Source organism: Mastomys coucha, unplaced genomic scaffold (genome assembly GCF_008632895.1).
Source record: "Mastomys coucha isolate ucsf_1 unplaced genomic scaffold, UCSF_Mcou_1 pScaffold21, whole genome shotgun sequence".
Lineage (NCBI taxonomy): Eukaryota > Metazoa > Chordata > Mammalia > Rodentia > Muridae > Mastomys > Mastomys coucha.
The window spans coordinates 58,381,886-58,401,669 of record NW_022196904.1 but is presented as its reverse complement, the minus strand read 5'-3'; the positions used below and the strand labels follow the sequence as shown (position 1 = coordinate 58,401,669).

Genomic DNA, 19,784 nt, shown 5'->3' with positions numbered 1-19,784 from the left:
TCCTAGGAAAAGCCAGGCTCACTCAGCTTCAGAAGCCAAGACTGCTAATTCAGAGGACACTACCCAATTTCCAGAACTGCAGCGTACTCTGGGAATAAGCAGAAAGGTGGGGAAGGAGCCTGGAGAGTGTTGCATAAACAGCAGTGTTGGCTAGGTAGCACGGTATACTAAAAAAGCATCAATGTACCCCAAGGCTCAGGGCTTCGTTGCCAGCCTGTCAAGTGATTAGGACATAGTGGCAACCTGAGGAGCTGGGTTCTAGAGGGAGGAAGTTAGGTCACTGGAAGGCAGGTGTCGTGTGAGAGAACTGTGAAACCTGGCCCCTTTCTGTCTTATGGAGGTGACCAGCTTCGTTCCATCGTGTGCTTCCTGCTTCTGATGTTTTGTCTCAGAACAGTCCAAAAGCAATAGAACCAATGGTAATGCACTACAACCCCTGTAACCGTGGGGCCACCCCTCTAATCACCTCTGGGTTTTGTTACAATGGAGAGGTATCGTAACATCATTCCAGTGGAGAGTTAACACATAAGCTAACTGATGGGACTAGGCCACCTGGAAAAAATGAGAAAGTTCAGATTCTACCTGACAGAACTCTCCACCTCATTATTTCTAAATCTAGGCACAGCATCAGCAGATACACGGAATCCTAGCTTCCTGTTTGCAATTCTATTTACTTCTGTCCTTGTGTAGTCACAATGAAGATTTTCGAATGTCTTGCCTATCTTTGAATATCTGGAACTGACTAGGTGGGCTATCAGAGTGTTAACTGATGTAAAGTTAAACATATATACATATTTACCACATACAACATATCTTAAAGCATGCGTACATTAACCCAATCAGCATCAGCTTTAACACACATCATTACTATTTCTGTGCAATATTCAACTTTCTTAGCAATATTCAAGAATGCTTTATTAACTATAGCGAGTGTGTTATATAGTTCACTCTTCTATCTACCTAAAATTGTGTCTCTTTTGAGCAACACCCTCTAAATTACGTTCCCCTGGTAACCTGCAGGATCTCTCCGAGTTCCCCCTTTTAGATTTATTTCACATATATGTGAGGTCATGTGGTGTTTCTCTTTCTGCACCTTCTGTTAACAGTATTCCATTATGTACATGGGCCACCCAGGCATCTGCTGGAGGATGCTTCCACAGTTTGGTTATTGTTACGAGTGGGCCAATAAACAAGAGAGTGTAGATTTCAATACAACTAACTCCATTTCTTTTGGACTGGGATTGCAGGATCTGTTGAGACCTTGTCTGAATCAAGACTCCAGAAGAGACCACTGCCAACCCACTCCACACTGAGGTTACAGAAGCACACTACCACCCCTGGTTTTCGGCAAGGACTTGAACTTCGATCTTTAAGTAGGCACTTTTCCTAATCAGCCACCTCCCCAACCCAATGAGCTCTGTTCTAACAGAAAACCAGAGAGCCTCAGAAGCTCAGGGCTTCTGAGTTGTGGCCCAGCCAGCTTTAGTAAGTTTACCGTGCATCTCCTTCAGGAAGACTTACTTTTGGCTGGGACATAGAAGAACACAGGATCTGTCCACGACCCATTCCCAGAGAGGGAGGTAGCCTGAATCCGGGCTGTATAGTTCCCTGGGTTTAGACGGTTAAGTTTGGCCCCTCCGTACTTCCTGTACTCTTGTCTGGACACACATTCCCGCTGATCCTATGGAAATGTAAGGTACGTGTTAATTTCCTACAAGCAGGAGTGAGATCTGACATCTGTCAACTCAAAAATCATCATGCTGTAACTCCAGCTGCCCAACCTCTTCCTACAATTGTCCAGGGTATCAATATAAAGGAGGCAATTATACTGTAAAGGTGGTCTTCAGGTTGGTACATGGAAAACTGAAATCAAATACCTTGGTAATCGAACAGAACTCCAGAGGAATGAAAGGTCATGAAGACATGTCTAGTAGCAGCAAAAGGCCTAGCTACAGTTTAATTGTTTGTAAGTGAGGTCCAGTCAGCTCCATGCACTCAAGAGATGGTGTTGCTGGGAAGACCCTTATCCTCACAGGCTGCCCACCGCTCTCCTGTCTGCTTAGCAGCCAGCAGACAACCAGCATGTGACAGCATGTGCTCTCAGTGCTGAAACACAAGTGGCTGCAGGCCACAGTTCCCCTCTTACCTCCACTTGAGATCCGTATTTTATTTCATACATTAGAATTAATCCATTCGGGTTCTCGGGTTCTGGCCACTTTAAAAAGATGGAGTTTTCAGGTCTTGGCTCCCAGGTCACCGGACCAGGAATGTCATCTGCTCCTTCTGTATAATTAATGTAAACAAGCAGTCAAATTTGGTTTAGATCCCCAGAAAGGATGACAAATGATACAGTAACCTGAGAATAACTCTTCCCCAATACAGTACTCTGGATAAGGACCTTGTAGGAGTTCTTCCCCAAGATGGCTGCTGGCACAAGGTATCACAGTGCCTCCTTCCCTTCTGACTGGAAAAACTTGTGGCCAACTACAAGTGACCACTCCTGAAGATCCTATGTAACATTCTCCAGGTCTATTTTCCTACCTAAAAAATAAAGAACCCTTCAAACAGAGCAGCCCTGAAGGAGGGCAGTAAGCTTTGGTGTGCTGAGCCTCCAGCTGTGGCACTGACATTCTCTGCAGCCCACAACCTCACAGCAACCGCAGCTCCCACACAGGAGGAAGGGCCAGCTACGGGGCAGCTGGCTTCTGAAGCAGCTGAACTGGCCACCATCTCTTCCAGCCGCTGCCGGCCTCACTTCTGAAACAGAGGTGGTGAACCAAAGCTGCTGAGTGGCAGCCGAGAAAGACCTGGGGAGATAAGCTGTTCTCTGTCTCTTCTAAGACTGGGAAACTGAGGCACGGGATGCTGAGGGCTGCATGTGAGTGCCAGAGCCAATCTCAGAAGTTCCCATCATGCTTTGTTCTTCTTACTGATTGTCACCTCCTTCATAAATGGGAAGTGGCAGTTCACCCAGCTTCACAGACAGGTGAATGGCTGACAGGGTGACAGGGGTGACAGGCAGTGTTTAACTACAGAAGGAGGTCCACAGGCTGCTCCAGCTGACCATGAGGACAATGGTTCCTGTGCCTTTATTTGGGACCTGGAGGGCCCCTCACAGGTCTGGTGTGCTAAGAAGGCCTTGGTGTTCTCAGTCTCTAGCCGCTGGCACTACTGAGAGAAGGCAGACCCTTTCGGAGTCTGGGCTTCACTGAGAGAAGTCAGGTCACTAGGAAGCTGCCACTGAAGCAGCCACGAGGTGAAATAGGCTTCCCTTCCATCTACTGCTGACATGATGTACTGCTCCACTGCAAGCCCAGAAGCAGTGAGACAAGTGCCTGTCTGTGGCCTAAAACTCCTGAAACACTGAGACCAAAATAAACCTTTCCTCCTGGTAAGAGGATTGCCTCAGGTATTTTGTGACAGCGATGGAGAGTTAACTCATTCATCTGTGCATAGAAGGGTACAGGGGTGGGTAGTTGAGTGCGTGCATGCGGGGGTACGGGCATGCGTGCATGTGCAGTGTGAACCAAGCCAAGGAGTGAGAGCCCTGAAGGGGGATTGTAAAGACTTCCTATGGTAAGTCTGGGATGGGAGCTGGCACCGGGAACACATTCTTTGTTCCTTAGGCACCTGATGGACGAGGTTGTGAACCCACGACCACATACTCGTAGGCTTGAATCTAAGGGCTGTAGGCCTTTTCCCCTGGGCTGTAGGTTGGTGGTGGGGCTACCCGCCATACCTGCTGGCATGGTTCTCGCAAAGACAAAGTTGGAGGCGCTACAGCCCAGCTTCTCAGCCTCGTGGTTGCAGCTGTGGATATCGATGCGGTACAGAGTGAAAGGCCGGAGGTTGGAAATGACAGTCCTCTCCTTGTTATCCACTCTGCTCTCAAAGAAAGGGTACTCTGTCTCAAACTCCTCCGGGTCTGTGATGTTGTAGGTGTCGGCTACTGTGGTGTTCCTGCTTCGGCTGGACATGGTGGTGTTGGCCACCTGCATGACGTCTCTCCGCCTCCTTTCGGGTCTGCAAGTAAGAGAAAGAAGGTCAGCTGCTATAAGTTCTTTAGTTTTCTTCCTCTTTTCAATGGCCAGGGCAGAAGTAATAGAAAAGGAAAATCCTAAAATTGAAGTAAAAGAAACTATTCAGGTTCCTTGGATAAGGACCAACAAATAACCAGGGGATTTCCTTCTTTATGACCCATCTTGTATTCTCTGTGACACCCTCAAAGAAACACATGCATGTGAATGCACACACACACCCACACACACACACACCAGTGGTTCTAGGAAACAATGTGTCAGCCATTCTTAGCCAGGAGTTGTTCTGTTTTACCTGATGGTGCTATTTGGTCAGGCCTGACCAACCAGCCTCATAAGACTGGTTGGGAAAGGTGAAGTAGGTTCCTTAGGCCTAAAACACACAAGGCAGAAGGGACCCAAAGAGATCTTGTACAGATGCCAGATTTGTACCTTGGTAGGAGGTGAAAAACACACCTAACCACATCAACCCCAAAAACCCAAATGGCCAGGTGTGGTGATACCTATCTGCATGTTGGGCTTGTTTTAGGACACAGAGATGAGGACATTCAGCACGCAGGATTTAGCTGAGAGGAAACTCATTTCAAACCCACAGGACAAGCCCTGCACAGTCCCAGCTAGGTCAACCCTAGCCCTGCTGCCCTATCACTTAGCTTGTGTTACATAGCAGTTGATAACAGCAGCCACAAAGTGGTACCATCTGAGTATAACTAAGTGCTAGGGGCTTTCTGCTATGGTCTGCCCGCCCTTAGTTCTCATGTTAGATTGTTGGATGTTTGGTCACCAATGGGGCAGCTATATGAAGAACCTGTAGGGAATGGGCCTGTTACAGGGCGGTCCTGATGTGGGTTTGGGTGCTGTAATCAAGGGTGTCTAGTGCCTCTAAACAGCAGTCATACGAACAAGACTAAGCTCTCCACCTCTGTCCAGCCCCTGTCTGCCCTGCACTCTCTGCTGTTCCACAAGCAATTTCTGCCATGGAGCTCTGTCTTTCGACATACCCAAGGATGCCTTCCTCAGAGCAGAACCCACGCTGGCTCCTTGCTCTTCTATCTTTAAAACTGTTGAGCTATGCACACCACCAAGCATCAGGTAATTTGTTTGCAACAACGAAAGAAATTACAATGTTCAGTCACAACCTAAACCTTTGGCAGTGCCAGTCCTGGATTTGACTGATACCCAGTACAGGTGTGAGTACGGGAGGACCTCTGCCTGGCCTCCTTTGGACACTCCATAACTGGCCATTCTTATGGCTACAGGAACTCTTAGTAACTGAGTGTTGGTTTGGGTGGAATGGTCCATACAGATAACCCAAAGAAGGGATGGGGGTTTGGTGTTGGAGAATATAGGTCTAAGACCCAAGACTCAAACAGACAATAAGTTACTTAGGACAACAGAGAGGTCACTGGATCCATTTTTTAAAGCACCATTTGATTTTTTTCCTCTCTTCTGGTTTTCAAATTCAAAGAAACACACATGATACATAGGGGAACATGAGTTAAAAAAAAAAAAACAACCCAGCAGTGCATCCTGTCCCACAGCTGACTTCAACAGCAGCCCAGCAGCCTGCCAACCAACAGGAACTGCCCTGAGTGGGACAGATGGGAGTGTGCACAGCCTGCTACAGGGCACTGGAAGCTCTAGTAATTTCAACTATGAGAAGACAAAAGGGGAAGAAAGCCATCTAGAAGTCAGGACTCCTAAGGAATGGTACTTCTAGAGCTAACTGGTCCTTATTTTCTTCTTTCTTGACTTTTCTTGGCTAACTTTTACTATTTCACCAATTATCATAGAAGTCATCTTAAAATCCATTTGTTGATATAATCCAAGAAAGGCACTAAAGGCAAGTAACAGCAGGATACACAACCACTAAAGGCTTGGGGAAAGCCCAAGAGAAGAGAATAAGCTGAGAGGACTGCAAGCAGCTGGAGTACCATGGGGACTTGGGTGAGCCCCTAACTGGTCTTAATCCAGCTTTTAGCCTCCAATGTTGTATGCAGTCTCTCAGAAGGAGAGTCCAGGGTTCATGTCCTCTACCTCCTTCCCAGACATTGCTAGCTCCTCTGGACTATAGTGAAAATGCACAACCACTGTCAATTTGTCCAAAATAATTGCATTACCTTAAACAGAAACACTATCACTAAAAAATATATATATAATATTTTATGTATAAAAATATATATTATATATAATATATTATATATGTATATGATATATATATCATCTGTTTCCCTCTCCACCTATTCTTTTTTAAAATATTTATTTATTTATTTATTTATTTATTTATTTATTTATTTATTTAATGTGTATGAGTACTCTATCTGCATGTGCATCTGTATTCCAGAAGACGGCACCAAAACTCATTATAGATGGTTGTGAGCCACCACATGGTTTCTGGGACTTGAAATCAGGACTTCATAAAGAACAGTTGGTGTTCCCAATAGCTGAGCCATCTCTCTAGCCCCTAAACCCCCCATTCTTAATTCCTAGAAAATGCTAACTTGTTACACGTGTATATTATATATATATTTCATATACATAAAACCATGCAGTACTTTTCTTTACACCACTCAGAACTTCTTTCCTTTTTATAGCTAGCTATTATTCCACTGAATGGATATACCATCATTTGTTTATCCATCTACTGATGTACAACTGAGTTTTTTCTAGCTTTTCCCCAGCACTGCTATTGAACGTTTCTTTTATTTAAAACAAAAATGAAACACATTTACTCATTCCCCCACCCCCAGCATGAGGGTAGAGGTCAAAGGACAACTTGTAGGAGTCAGGTCTCTCCTTCTACCACATGGGTGCTGAGGACTGAACTCAGGTGTTTGGGCTTACCCATTGAGACAGCTCAATGGTCCCTTTATCTGCCTTTTCAATGTACAGGAACTGAGGGTAGAACAGGAGCAGAGGGAATACCTGGGACAGAGTTCCACACTACTTAGAAAATCCAACTGTGATGCAAACACTGAGTACATACATGGCTATGTTTGTAACAGACTGATTCCAGCCCCTACTTGCTTCACTCCTCTGCAGAGTTGCATGTCAATAAATAGAAGAAGGTAGGGCAGACTGGCTCAAACCTTAGCTTTTCCCTTACTGGTTTCCATGAGGACAGTCAAGTGAATTATGCAGGGGCTCCAGTGCCAGGTGAGGAGGACCCCACCTGCTCTCTGAGGGAGGCAATGTGGCTAAGGCTACACAATTCTAGAACTCATACAACCTCCTCCCATAGCATGAGCTCCAGGGTCCCTTCCTGCAGGGCTAGCCTTCTGTAGGAGCTCTGCAGGCAATACCGACACCATCTACTGTTGCTACATCTAGGTGGGTTCCGTTTGGTACCCCCACCATGCTGTGGGGAGTGAAGTGAACTTACTGAAGAGCAACAAATGTAGCATTTCCAAAGAGCACACTCACCTGGGCACAAAGATGGAATTGTGAAGGAAATTCTCAAAGACTTTACGGTACTCGGCCTCCTCCTTCTCAGCCTGCTTCTCAGCTTCAGTTTTAGGACAAGCACAGCATGGTCCTTTATCACCACCACACACTTCTGTCTTGGGGTTTTCTGTCACTTCCTCCACATCAATGGTACCATCAGCATACTTTCTGATAGGTATTTTGTCTGCTCGGAGAAGAACAGAGTAGGAATGAAAGCCATGCACGATGTGCCTGTGAGCACTGTTAGTGGGGGAGTGGTGCTGGTGTGCACCGGGGAGAAACAAGCCCTGCAAGTGACAGGTGTAACCCTGGGGCTCTCAGGCAACAGACAAGGCCAGTAGCACTGCCTGCCTGCTGTCAGCCCAGCTCACCTTTGGAGCAGTAGTTGTGCCGGTACAGGTAGCCATCCTGTGGCTGCCGCTGCCACCTCACAATGTAGTAACTCAAGTTACCGTTGGGTAGAGTTGGGGGATTCCACTTCACAATGAGTTGAGAGGAAGAGTTTGATGCTGAGAGGACATCTAGGGGAATGGAAGGAACTGCAAAGAACAACAAAGGACATTTCAGAAAACGGAGTAGAATCTGAGGTCGAGGTTATCAGGGGCTTGATGCAAACTAACAGGACACTGCAAGCATGACCTGGGCACAAAGACAGCAATGGACCAACCAGAACACAAGGCGAACCGGAAAGATTGCTAACTAGGAAGCCAAGTGCTCTTCTCTTCAGAGCACTTGCTCTCAGATAACTTATGTGCAAACACACACAGCTCACTGCCCTGGGGCTGAAGGGGCTACGAGGGTATAGCTGAGGTTAAAGAGAACTCAATTATGACAACTGTCGCCCTCTGGTATGTCTTAGGAAATGGCAAATTGGATTGTCTAGTACTTCACCTGATTTGAGAATTTGAATCTCTGACAAAGATGACGGGGAGCCAAAATGAAGAGTGGGAGTGGGGGTTGGGCAGCGTGTGGGGTGGCGTGTGCCTGTGTGAAAGGTCTGTGAAACAAGACCATGGACTCATAGAACTTGTAAGTGAGCCTGGTTGAGAAAAGTCAGTATGCCTGAGCTCTGATTCTCTGCAAAGTCCTGTTACCAGCAAATGAGGTTAACAAAACAACTGAGGCTTACGTACTACTGACACCCAGACTCAATAGTAGAATTCATTTATATAAAAAGGAAAACATCCCAGGACCACTGCCATGTCCTCGCCAGAGTTCCTACAGCAAAAGCACCACCACAGCCAAAGCGCATCCCATCCCCAAAACACACACACACACACACACACACACACACACACACACACACACACACACACACACATCAAAGAAAGAGGCCCACTGATTTTGGCAGTTTCCAAAGGGCAAGAGGCAGGATTGTGGTATGTCACTTAAGAATGAGGTCCAACCAAGCTGTTTATGAATCTGAAAGGTGAAAACAGCTTGTACAGGTTAGTCCTATATGAACTTGACATAAGCTATCTGAGAAAGAAACCTCAATTGAGAAGATGGCTCAGTATGATCAGGCTGTAGGCAGGCATGGAGGGCATCTTCTTAACTAATGGTTGGTGGGGGGAAAGTCCAGCTCAATGTGGTGAGAATGCCTCTGGGCTGGTGGTCCTGGGTGCTATAGGAAAGCAAGTTGAGCAAGCCACTGGAAGCAAGTCAGTACTTCTTCATAGTTCCTGCCTCTGCTGGAGTTTCTACCCTGGCTTCCTTAACGATAGACAGTGATCCAGATGTGGAAGTCAAATCCTTTCCTTGCCAGGTCATATACCACATCAATAGGAAGTAAACGAACAGAGGGCTCTTAGGATGTATGCAGTGCTCAAGGCTCTGAGAACCACTGAGGGACAACACGTTGGAAGACCGAGACTGATGCAGAGAAGACAAGCACTTGATGCTTGTCAAGTGAGCGTTTTCAAAAGTGAGTATTTCCAAAACAGTTTCTTACTAGATATTTCAATGCCAAGTTTCCCAGATGAAGCAGAGGCACAGAATGGACTAAGTATGTCATTATCAGTCCCAAGCACTTCTGAGGTCAGGGGCCAAAGGCAGTGTTTAATATTTAGGAAGAAGAACCAGATTTCTTAAGAATCTGCTATAATGATAAGAAGAAACTCCTGGTTTTTTTTCCCCCCTCAAATCTGCTGCAATGATTCACTGAGAATTGTTACTCCCAAATTTTAAGATGAGAAATGTACTCGGTTGCACTTGAAATTCCACTCAACAATCCGTTCCCAGGACTAGAGGCCTGTGTGGAAAATTCATTTCTATGAACACTTCAGGGTCAGTGACACGGCCGATCACTTAAGTGGCGTGGTGGCAGGAGTGGGGATGAATGAGCTCTAAGTTATTGTTAAGATCTTTTCCCTCTGCCACTTATGTACGAGTCGAGTCTGCGAGACTTTAATGCACCCTACTCACCAAAACAGGATCTGCTCTCAGGGACCGTTTACTGGTGCTGTAGACTGTATGCACTCCTCACCCCACACATCCCTATGCAGAAACCCTAGCCTTCAAGTGTTAGAGCTCTGCAAAGTGGATAGGTCACGAGGAGGGAGTTTTAATCAACAGAATTAGCATGCTAACGAAAAGTACGTTGGAGACCCCTGTGTGTGCTCTTTTAGACATGTGAGGGCAACAAATCTGTATGAGCCAAGAAGTCGGCTCCCACCAGTCACAAAATGCTGATGCTCTACTCTTGGAATGGTGAGAAGTATGTTTCTTTGCTTTGTAAGCCACTCAGTCTATGGGATTTTTGTTGTAAGAGGTCAATCATTATCTTTACAGTGGAGCATATCTCTCTACCTCTAGTCTTTGGATACAAATTCACACATTTCCTTTTCCCACTTCTAGGTTCTGGAGCTGGGGAGCTAGTACATAAGCACAAGAAGATGAGGAGGGATCAGTCAATAATCGGGCATCACAGTACTCTAAGCCTGCTAGTGCTGTAGCCTTTATTTGCCTGCTGATGGTGATTACGGAATAAAGGTGGATAGCCAGCAAGCCACTAGAGGCAGCTGGTGCATGGGTCAGTGTCATCTCAGTCCCTAGAACTCTGCACTGAAATGGACAAAACTAGCCATGGGAGGCTACAGCCTGGGCATTCAGAGAAACCATCCTACTGCCCTGAGGACACTGGCTCACTGGTGTAGAGCAGAGAGATTGACGATTAAGATGGCACCAAGTCCAGAAAATGTCTTAGGAGAATTTAAGGCAGTGAGAATATAATATAGTATTAAGCAGCAACAACAGGCACCTCACAGCTAGCCCTAAAGCCATACTGTGCCCATGTAAATAAAGCAAGCTTATAAAAGTCAGGGAATGGGGCTGCAGAAATGGCTCAGTGGTGAAGAGCACTGACTGCTCTTCCAGAGGTCCTGAGTTCAAATCCCAGCAACCACATGGTGGCTCACAATCATCTGTAATGAGATGTAATGCCCTTGTGTGTCTGAACACAGATACAGTGTATTTACACATAATAAATAAATTAATCTTTAAAAAAAAAAAAGTCAGGGAATGGGGGTGTGTAGCGGGGATTGCTCATCTAGTACATGAATACCTGAAGCATTGGTGCGAATGTACAAGATTTCACTTTTGGCCCCACGGATGTGGTCGTTTTCTACCATGGTGAGGGTCACAGCCTTGACATAGACAGCATACTGGGTCCAGGGCTTCAGCCCATGCAGTAAAATGCCAGGCTCCCCCTCCTTGTTCGGAGGCAGGTCCACATCCACCATGTTCCAGCTGTTGGAGCCACAGGCGTCCTGCCCATCATATTCCGTAACATTTTTAAAGGGTCTGAAAGACAATCAACACAGGCCAGAGAATGCTGAAGGGCTGTGGCATCAAAGCTCTCCAGAACCTTCCCCAGGGGCTGAGCGTGTCACACTTTCTATAATGGGAATTCCAAATAAAACTCATCGTCAATTAGATTTTTATACAAGAATAAAATCAAGCATCTGGACCTGGGAGCTCAGCAGCTATGAACCACAGAACTGAATGAGCAGCATTTAAGAGACATCACGTTCCATATTGGCAAGGACTGAAAATACTGCTCCTAAGACATGCAGATGCTGATTTGCTTCTCAAATCAGAGTTTTTGTTTTTTTTAAACTAATAAGAAGAAACAAGCAGAGCAGTTTAATGCAAACAATAAACTAATAAAAGATAACTCTGAACAAAATCAACTTTCCTATCCCCCCAGAACTCCAAAATCTAAGTTGATAATAGCTATTTTTGATGCTTAAATATCTCATAATATTCCAATATTTTGTTTCCTGATGGTCTCAGTGATACCACCTGTTACAATGTACTGGCAAGCACTTTGAAAGGGAAGAGAGGACTCTGCACAGATGTATGGTGGGCAGGGTGTCTACCTTTATGAGATGAAAGGGCTGCTAGCCACTGGCTTCTGAAATTATATTGACATGACTTGTAATCAATCACGATGGGAGAGGGGTGGCTCCCACTTATACAAATGCAGAGTGAGTTTGAGCTTTCAATTTCCCATAGGCTGTAACAGTTCCCAGGACCCTAGGTCCAGCAGCAGCGAGTATCAGGCACTGCCACCAGCACCTTTGCTTCTGGAAAGATGAGCACCCGGGAAAACGGATGACCACATAGACTGGGGAAACCACCAGGCCACAGGAGGCCGAGTAGGAAAATGAGATAGCTCAGGAAGCTGTGATGTGGAGTGGGCGGAATGATCCTATCAAAGATCCTGGAAACTGCTCATACCCAGGTTAGTCCCTTTCTGTTCCTCTTTATGCTAAAGGGATCATGGCCCAGAGCAAAGTCTTGGCAAGGCTATGCATACATAAAGTGACTGGAAGTCAATGGGCCAGTTCAGGGCAATCTTGGTGAGAACAGTGCATCCCATGGGGTATTTTGGGGACAGACGCTAAAACAATATATATATATATATATTTTTTTTTTTGGTTTTTCGAGACAGGGTTTCTCTGTGTAGTCGTGGCTGTCCTGGTACTCACTCTGTAGACCAGGCTGGCCTCGAACTCAGAAATCCGCCTGCCTCTGCCTCCCAAGTGCTGGGATTAAAGGCGTGTTTTAACCAAGTCCACATCATGGCTTATGACAGTTTGGATGGATCCAGTTCTCTTAAAATTCATCCCTTTTCCTCTTGGGGTGAACTTACTCAAATACCACCTAAACAATGAAGGGCCTGAAGTGCATATTCTCCTGACTAGCTATCTCAGGTTGGACAGTTTAATATGACAACTAGAGAGGTCACATGGGGATTAGGTGGTTGCCTGGCCTGATTCTTCACAGGAACCCCAAAGACTCTCTACCCAGACAAGTCCTACAACAGCCTGGTCATCCCCACCCTCAAGCGTGACGTCAGAGTGACAGGCCCAAACTCACGCCTCCTTGTAGTAAACTGTGAAGCTGATGAGATCCCGGTAGTCTGGCGGCCGGTACCGGTGCCATGTTATGATGATGCGGTTCTTCCAGGTGGTGGTGGAGGTGAAACGGAGGACATCACTTTCACCTGGGGCACAGAGGCACATCCATGAGTGACAGAGACCCACACATCTGTGATGTCTGTATACTACTTTCTTCTATTTTTCCTGAGGCTAGCTGTCCAGGCTAAGCTCTGTCTAGATGTTGTAGGAAGCATTCTGGTTTTCCATTCCCTCAGAAGTCCAGTGTTTCACAGGGAGTGTACCTACAGGTTCATCTTTCACTTCAGGTCAGTTCTCACACTGGTCACCTGCCCAGGGGATGGGGCATGAACCTGTAACTGTTTCTCAACCTGTAAGGGCCTCTTTTTAGCGAACAAGGTGGCCTTACACTTCAGATCATTCACAGGATGCTGGCGGGTAAAGGGGATCTGGTTAAATGACTGCAAATCTGTAGGCTGGACTGAGAGGACAACAGGTACTGTAGGTATGGACATCTGCTGGCAGAATTCTGTGTAGCCACCACAGGCATGTGTGAGACCATGAGTAAGCCACAAAACAGAGCTTCTCTTAGAACAGGGTGCCACGCTAGAAGGATACAGGACCTCCTTAGAGTCTTCTAGTAGGAATGTGACTAGGTAGGCACTGATCTGGGCTCTGTGCTCTGTGGCAGGTACACCCTGGCTGTGAGGGACGCTGAGGTGTAGAGTCTGTCCTGATTTCAGCACTACATTCTAACTGCTAAGGGGGAACTGATTGGTAATATTCTGTGGGACACTCAAAGCTCTCCACTGATTTGTGTCCAGCCCCAAAACTGCCTGAGTCCTTGTGTCCCACTAGTGAACTGAAGGCAAGGGAACAAGAACACCAAAACCCTGAGAAGTCTTCTGGGAAAGATGTGTTCAACAGAGACTCCTCCAGAGCCCAGCAGGTCCTGCTCAAGTGTCACTCTGAGAGAAAACCCTGACTGTGCTTCCAAAGGGAAAATAAATGGCTGGTGCATTCATGTGCTGTCAGGTCAGGCTGGCAGCCTCTAAGGGAGAAGCCCTTTGAAATGCTCCGATCACAGGCTTCTGCTATGGTCTTAATGGGGAACAGGTCAGGGGACTCTGCAGAGAGGTAAGAGTGCTGCCTGTGTACATCCTTCCCACCTCTGCTTAACTACTCTTCTCAAAATGCCTCCTGGGTCCTGAGGGTATCAAATAAATCTGGATACTCAAAAGACAAGGCTAGCCCTCTCTCCACATGTATGTGCACATCTGACTAGTTGTTGGTCACATGACTCCTTATGTCCCCACTAATGCTATAAAAAGACAGAGGGCCAAATAGAGTTTTAGCATTTATTTTTGTTTGTTTGTTTGTTTTTGTTTCCTTAAAACAGGGTCTTGGGGCTGGAGAGATGGCTCAGCAGTTAAGAGCACTGTCTGCTCTTCCAGAGGTTCTGAGTTCAATTCTCAGCAACCACATGGTGGCTCACAACCATCTATAATGGGGATCTGATGCCCTCTTCTGGTATGTCTGAAGACAGTGACAGAGTCGTCACACAATAAAATAAATAAATCTTTAAACAAAACAAAACAAACAAACAAAAAAAACCCAGGATCTTATGATGTAGCCCAAGCTGGCTTCAAACTTGCAATCCTCCTGCCTCAGCCTGTTAAGTGTTGAGATTATAGGAGTGTACCATCATGCCTGGCTCCATACAGGGCTAGAGGAGAAAGACTGACATTCAGGCCTGGGACCACATTTGGAGAGGGGCTGGGCTAACAGGCTAAACTTTAGTCTATGAGATCTTAGGATAAAAACTTTATCACCTGTGGGATTATTACATTGTCCAACAAGCAAAAAGCATTCCTGATTCAAAGACACGGGCTCACTTTGTTCTGGGGGTGCAGGACAGAGAGGAGGTCAAGTGTGAGGACCAGGACACTGGATGTCCATGGAAGTATTGTAGTGGAGCATCTACGCTGATCCTTCTATGGCACAGTAGAGAATGGCAGAGCTAGCCTGTTCATAGGGCTGGAGTGAACTGGCTCTTTGATAAATATTGTTTGCTCATATTGAAAAGGTATTTAACTGTGCACGCTCTAAGAACCTGCTTGAGTGTTTAATATACTCAAATAGATCCTCAAGCAAATATCTCAGTATGAATGTATCAGGTCTCGCCCACTAACTGTGAAGACATGCTGAGGCCAGGTACTGTCTGCAGTGGTTTGACAGTCCAAGGGGAAACAAAGAGCCCGCCCATGAATGCCAAAGACTGTTATCTTGATCTTGACAGTGGTAGCCACAGGGGTTTGAATGCTGTCACTCACAGGAAGCTCGCTCTCCGTTGTTCCTGGTGTTTATGTCCCCTTTGCTCTGGCGTCCCTTGGTTCCGGTCACTTCCTCCATGCGATAAATTTCAGAGACACACAGCTTGGGATTGAAAGCGAAGTACATTTTCCCCGACCTGACAGTCAGGTTCCGGTGGTTCCAGTCCCACAGCTGCTGCAAGTTCTGGTTGTCCAGGACATAGAAGGAGTAGTTCCTGGAAGCACAGAAACCCGCATTAGCAACCCACTGAGCCCACAGCCCCCTCCAGCAACACAGAGCTTCTCTGTGGCAAGTGTGGCTCCATACCAATAAGGGGTTTGCCTACTGGCGCTATGTAAAAGCAGGCAGTTGCTGTGACCACTGGCAGAAAGAGGAGCCAAGGACAATGTTTTGAAATCGATAGGACACTAATTAATTTTATGACCTCTATTACCAACACACAAAGCTTCTCTCACCAAAGGATGTTCCTTGATTCATTCCCTGGAAAATGCCTTTGGTTATTTCTCTCAGAGCCAGGTATATACAATGTACTTGGAATCAGCCTACAGGAGAACAGACATGCTTCGCTACTCAACCGGAACAGCTTACATACTAGCAGCAAAGAATGCCATTATCCCTGGGAATAAATCCTACCCATGCCCAATCAGCAGTGCATGATGGGATGGGAGACAGCCTGGCTGCTCCCTCCTGTACATGCGCTTCTCACTGCAAGAAGCCTTCATTTCAGTCCCTGAAAATACGGGTGAGGAGAAACAGCCAGTGTTTCCCTGGGATCTCACATCAGGGTAGCAAGATGCAGTGTCTAACACAGTGGCTTTCCACAGTTAGTATGCACACAGCTTGTTTTCAGTATCCCCTACCGTTAGAGCTTCTGGTACAGAGGTCCAGAGTGGGCCAGGAATCTTGATTTCTAACAGGCAATGCTGGTAACACCAGTCTTGGGCCCACTCCGAGGCTACCAAGCTGGGCACGGCACTGTTTCCAAGGCCCAACTTCCACTAGAGGGGCGATGTGGGCATGGCAAAAGGGAAGATGGCTATCTTTGGCTATCTTAATATCAGGAGCAGCCTATCTTGGGGATGAGCGAGAGCAAGGATTCTACTTGACTATCTGCAGAAGGTATTTTTTTTTTAAATTAGGTATTTTCTTTATTTACATTTCAAATGTTAACCTTTTCCTGGTTTCCCCTCAGAAAACCCCTATCTCTTCCCCCTCCCCCTACTCATGCACCCACTCACTCCCCCTTCCTGGCCCTGGCATTCCCCTACACTGGGGCATAGAGCCTTCACAGGACCAAGGGCCTCTCCTCCCACTGATGACTGACAAAGGCCATCCTCCTGCAGAAGGTTTTTTAAACAAAGCTATTTCTAAATCCACTCACAGAGCAGACAAACGTGTCATCCCAAAGTCCTGCTCTGGGGGCCCTAAAGGCTGTGTCTACCTAAATGTACCACCTGCTGAGAGTCCTCACCCAAACCAAAGCCACTCCCTAGGGGGTCTGCCTTCAACGTGACCTTCACAGACCGAACAGTCTTTACAGCTGCAGTGTTGCCGAGCAGCTCCTGACAACTTCTTCATCAGGGAGCTCAGAGGTGAGGACCCAGGACCCGAGGAGTCATGAATTCACCACAGGACAAGCCACAGGCAGTTTCCTCGGTGCTATGAAGAGCAGCGTTCATGCACCTCACTCCTAAAGACAGAGTCTAACAGGTGAAGTCTGTGTTCTCGTTGGCTTTAGAGTCCATATGACAGCGATTGAGATGGTGCATGTGTGCAAGGGTACTTATATCACAAGGCTGGTGACCTGGGCCCCCTGAAGGAAGAGCACACAGTTGCTCTGTAAGGCTGTCCTCTGCACAAACACCCCTCTCACACTATTACGTACTCACATAGCCAACAGTCAGAGCTCAAGTGGGATCTACCAAGTTCAATGGAAGCCCCAACTCTCCTCGAGTACTTCAACACGCCCTTCAGCACAGGGTCTGCACATGCACGGGCTCAGTGAGCCAGCAGACCTTTGGTAAGGAGTGTTCTCCTACCATGCCTGTGTCTTGGAATAGGAAACCCTGATCGAAGGAATCCAGATTGTAGTATACAAGACTGTATGTCCTAGGGAGGTCCTGGGACACCTGTCAGTTGGAACCGCCACCTATGGGATCCACCAATGTTCACTCTTATTGACGTGGGGGTAGTCAGGATAGGCAGACAACTGAAGGATAGGTATAATAGTGGAAAGATCCAGTCCCATCAGGTGTCTTACCTAACTATGGGACATTTTTAGACTGCTGCCTCATCGCTAATTTCAGTAGTCTAGCTGCTCCCAAGTCTTAAAAGCCTTAGGAGACAAAAATCTCCTGTTTTGGAGACACCTCCAGGCCGGATACAAGGGCCAATTAATCAGGTCAAACTTCCATTTCAATCTAGGCCAAGGCCTTTTAGTAAACTAATTTCATGAGCAGGAAACAGAACCGCACCGAAAATACCTTCTTTCCGAACCAAACATTTTTCTCCCCACGGAGGAAGCATGAATTAGAAACTAGGAATTTGACAAATGAATGGCAGGCACATAGAAACTCAGGGTATTTGACTAATCACTTTGCAAAGCAAGATTATCTTTTCACAGTAAACACAAACTTCCTCTCTTTAAACAATGCAGAGAAGGCTGGGAGCCAGAATACCAATATCAATAAAACTCAGGCATTGTGGAGCCTGCAGAAGGTAAAGAAAAATAAAAACCTTCACCAAAATAATAATCAACCTGCTGGGGAGTGCCTGTCAACCTCCTGCTGAGGCCAGCTTCCCCAACATCCTTCTACAGTCAGGTGAGAATTAAGAGATGATCCCAGGCAGAGATTTGTCGCATGCCTTCAAAACACTAATGTGCTTGAACTGTCATTGTTTTCTCAAGGAAATGACTAGTTAAGGAAACCACTCAGTAAATGTGACTTCATAAATGGTTTCTAAGCTCACTGCCTTTTACATTCACAGAATATTTTTAAAAACCAAACTGTTGGTTCACTTTTTTCTTTGGCTCCTACAGGCTGTACGATAGTCCTGAGTTTTACTTGAGTGATATTTTGGCTCTTAGTTTGATCCTTCCATCCTTCCTTCCTTCGTTTTTTGTTTTTTTCGAGACAGGGTTTCTCTGTGTAGCCCTGGCTGTCCTGGAACTCACTCTGTAGACCAGGCTGGCCTAGAATTCAGAGATTCATCTGCCTCTGCCTCCCAAGTGCTGGGATTAAAGGTATGTGCCACCATTGCCTGGTAGCTCTTAGCTTTTTCAACATTAGAAAAAAAAAATTCCCTCTACTTGGATAGGTTTCACCTGCCAACCCGTAGACCTACTAGGACAATTTTGGGGCACTGTTACATTATTAGCACGCAGCTCACACTTAGCTATGATCTGTGGCAACCACCTCGGTGCTGAGTGCTACATAGTTAAGAGTAACACCCAGAAGACAGATAACCAGGCCCGAGCACCCTCTCCACAGCTTACAAAGTGCCACCCAAGTGGTTTACTCAGCTTCTCTAGGGCTGCCATTTCTCAGCCACCCATGGAGGTGTCTTTTCTGGTCTCTTCAGGCCCTGAAGCCAATGGGAAGAATCGGATGAGCTAAATATAAAAGGATGCTATGAGCTTTGAATCGCCTCACAAAGGTACAGACAGGATGACCTGTGCTACTCTCTGAACTGTCAAAGTCCCCCAGAACAAAGTCACAGAAAATAGGTAAGTCCTGCACCTTGACAGAGGCAGAGCTGGGCCTGAGGTCTCCAGCCTACACAGGAGCCCTCTTTCAAGCCCCTTACTGACACACTGGAAGCACATACAACCAGTAATTCCTATTCATTCTGCAAGGAGACACTACCACTGCCGTTGACAGCTGTCTCTAGAGGGCATCAAAAGCCAGCACACTGAAGCTGTCACCAGTACAGTCATTTAGAGCACCACTCAGCCCATCTGTAGAATATTGGTTCACTTCAGGTTATACCATCTACATAGGCTCAGCGAGTATGGGAATGTATACCCAGGCCAAACTAAACCAAGCACCACACAGACTGACAGAAAAGGCTGTTTGTTTCTGAGTGCTTTTTAAAAACAGCTTTGCTGAGGTATGTTTTACCTTCTAAAATTGTTCCTACTATAAATACACAGCTCCATGGGCTTCAATAAATTTACACAGATGACCAATCATCTTCCAATCATGTAGATTCAGACCATTTATATCAAACTGAAGGCTCCCCCCCAGTTCTTCTCCCAGTCCAAGGCATCTCCCCTGTCTATTCACCCATGATGCTACATGTACCATGTTGGCTAGAGTCTTACTGTGTGTTTTGTGCTTATATTAAGGAACCCTTAGATTATATCCAATGTACTATTTTGAGGAAATACTATGGGAAATGTTGCTAAGAGCATTCACATGTGATATCTGCATGTACATGGGCCCATATCTTTAGGAACAGCCTAGAATTGCCAGGCAACACAATTAATTGTATGTATTTTAAAAGTCCCAAGTAAGTGTTACAATGTGGTTAGGATCTAGTCCCAGAGCCGCAGGAGGCAATACAA

The 19,784-nt window shown here is 46.3% G+C and overlaps 1 protein-coding gene across 2 annotated transcripts in view; it reads right to left on the bottom strand.

Annotated features, from left to right (window-relative positions):
- Positions 1 to 19,784, bottom strand: part of Igf1r (insulin like growth factor 1 receptor) — a 282,230-nt gene that overhangs the window by 36,879 nt on the left and 225,567 nt on the right. For both annotated transcript variants that reach the window (XM_031386969.1, XM_031386970.1), the window contains exons 6-13: positions 15,217 to 15,431; positions 12,864 to 12,990; positions 11,044 to 11,282; positions 7,853 to 8,020; positions 7,461 to 7,665; positions 3,740 to 4,023; positions 2,147 to 2,283; positions 1,522 to 1,681 (exon numbers count right to left, since the gene is read on the bottom strand). In XM_031386969.1, coding sequence (XP_031242829.1) covers positions 1,522 to 1,681; positions 2,147 to 2,283; positions 3,740 to 4,023; positions 7,461 to 7,665; positions 7,853 to 8,020; positions 11,044 to 11,282; positions 12,864 to 12,990; positions 15,217 to 15,431 — 1,535 coding nt within the window. The remainder of the gene's footprint in view (positions 1 to 1,521; positions 1,682 to 2,146; positions 2,284 to 3,739; positions 4,024 to 7,460; positions 7,666 to 7,852; positions 8,021 to 11,043; positions 11,283 to 12,863; positions 12,991 to 15,216; positions 15,432 to 19,784) is intronic.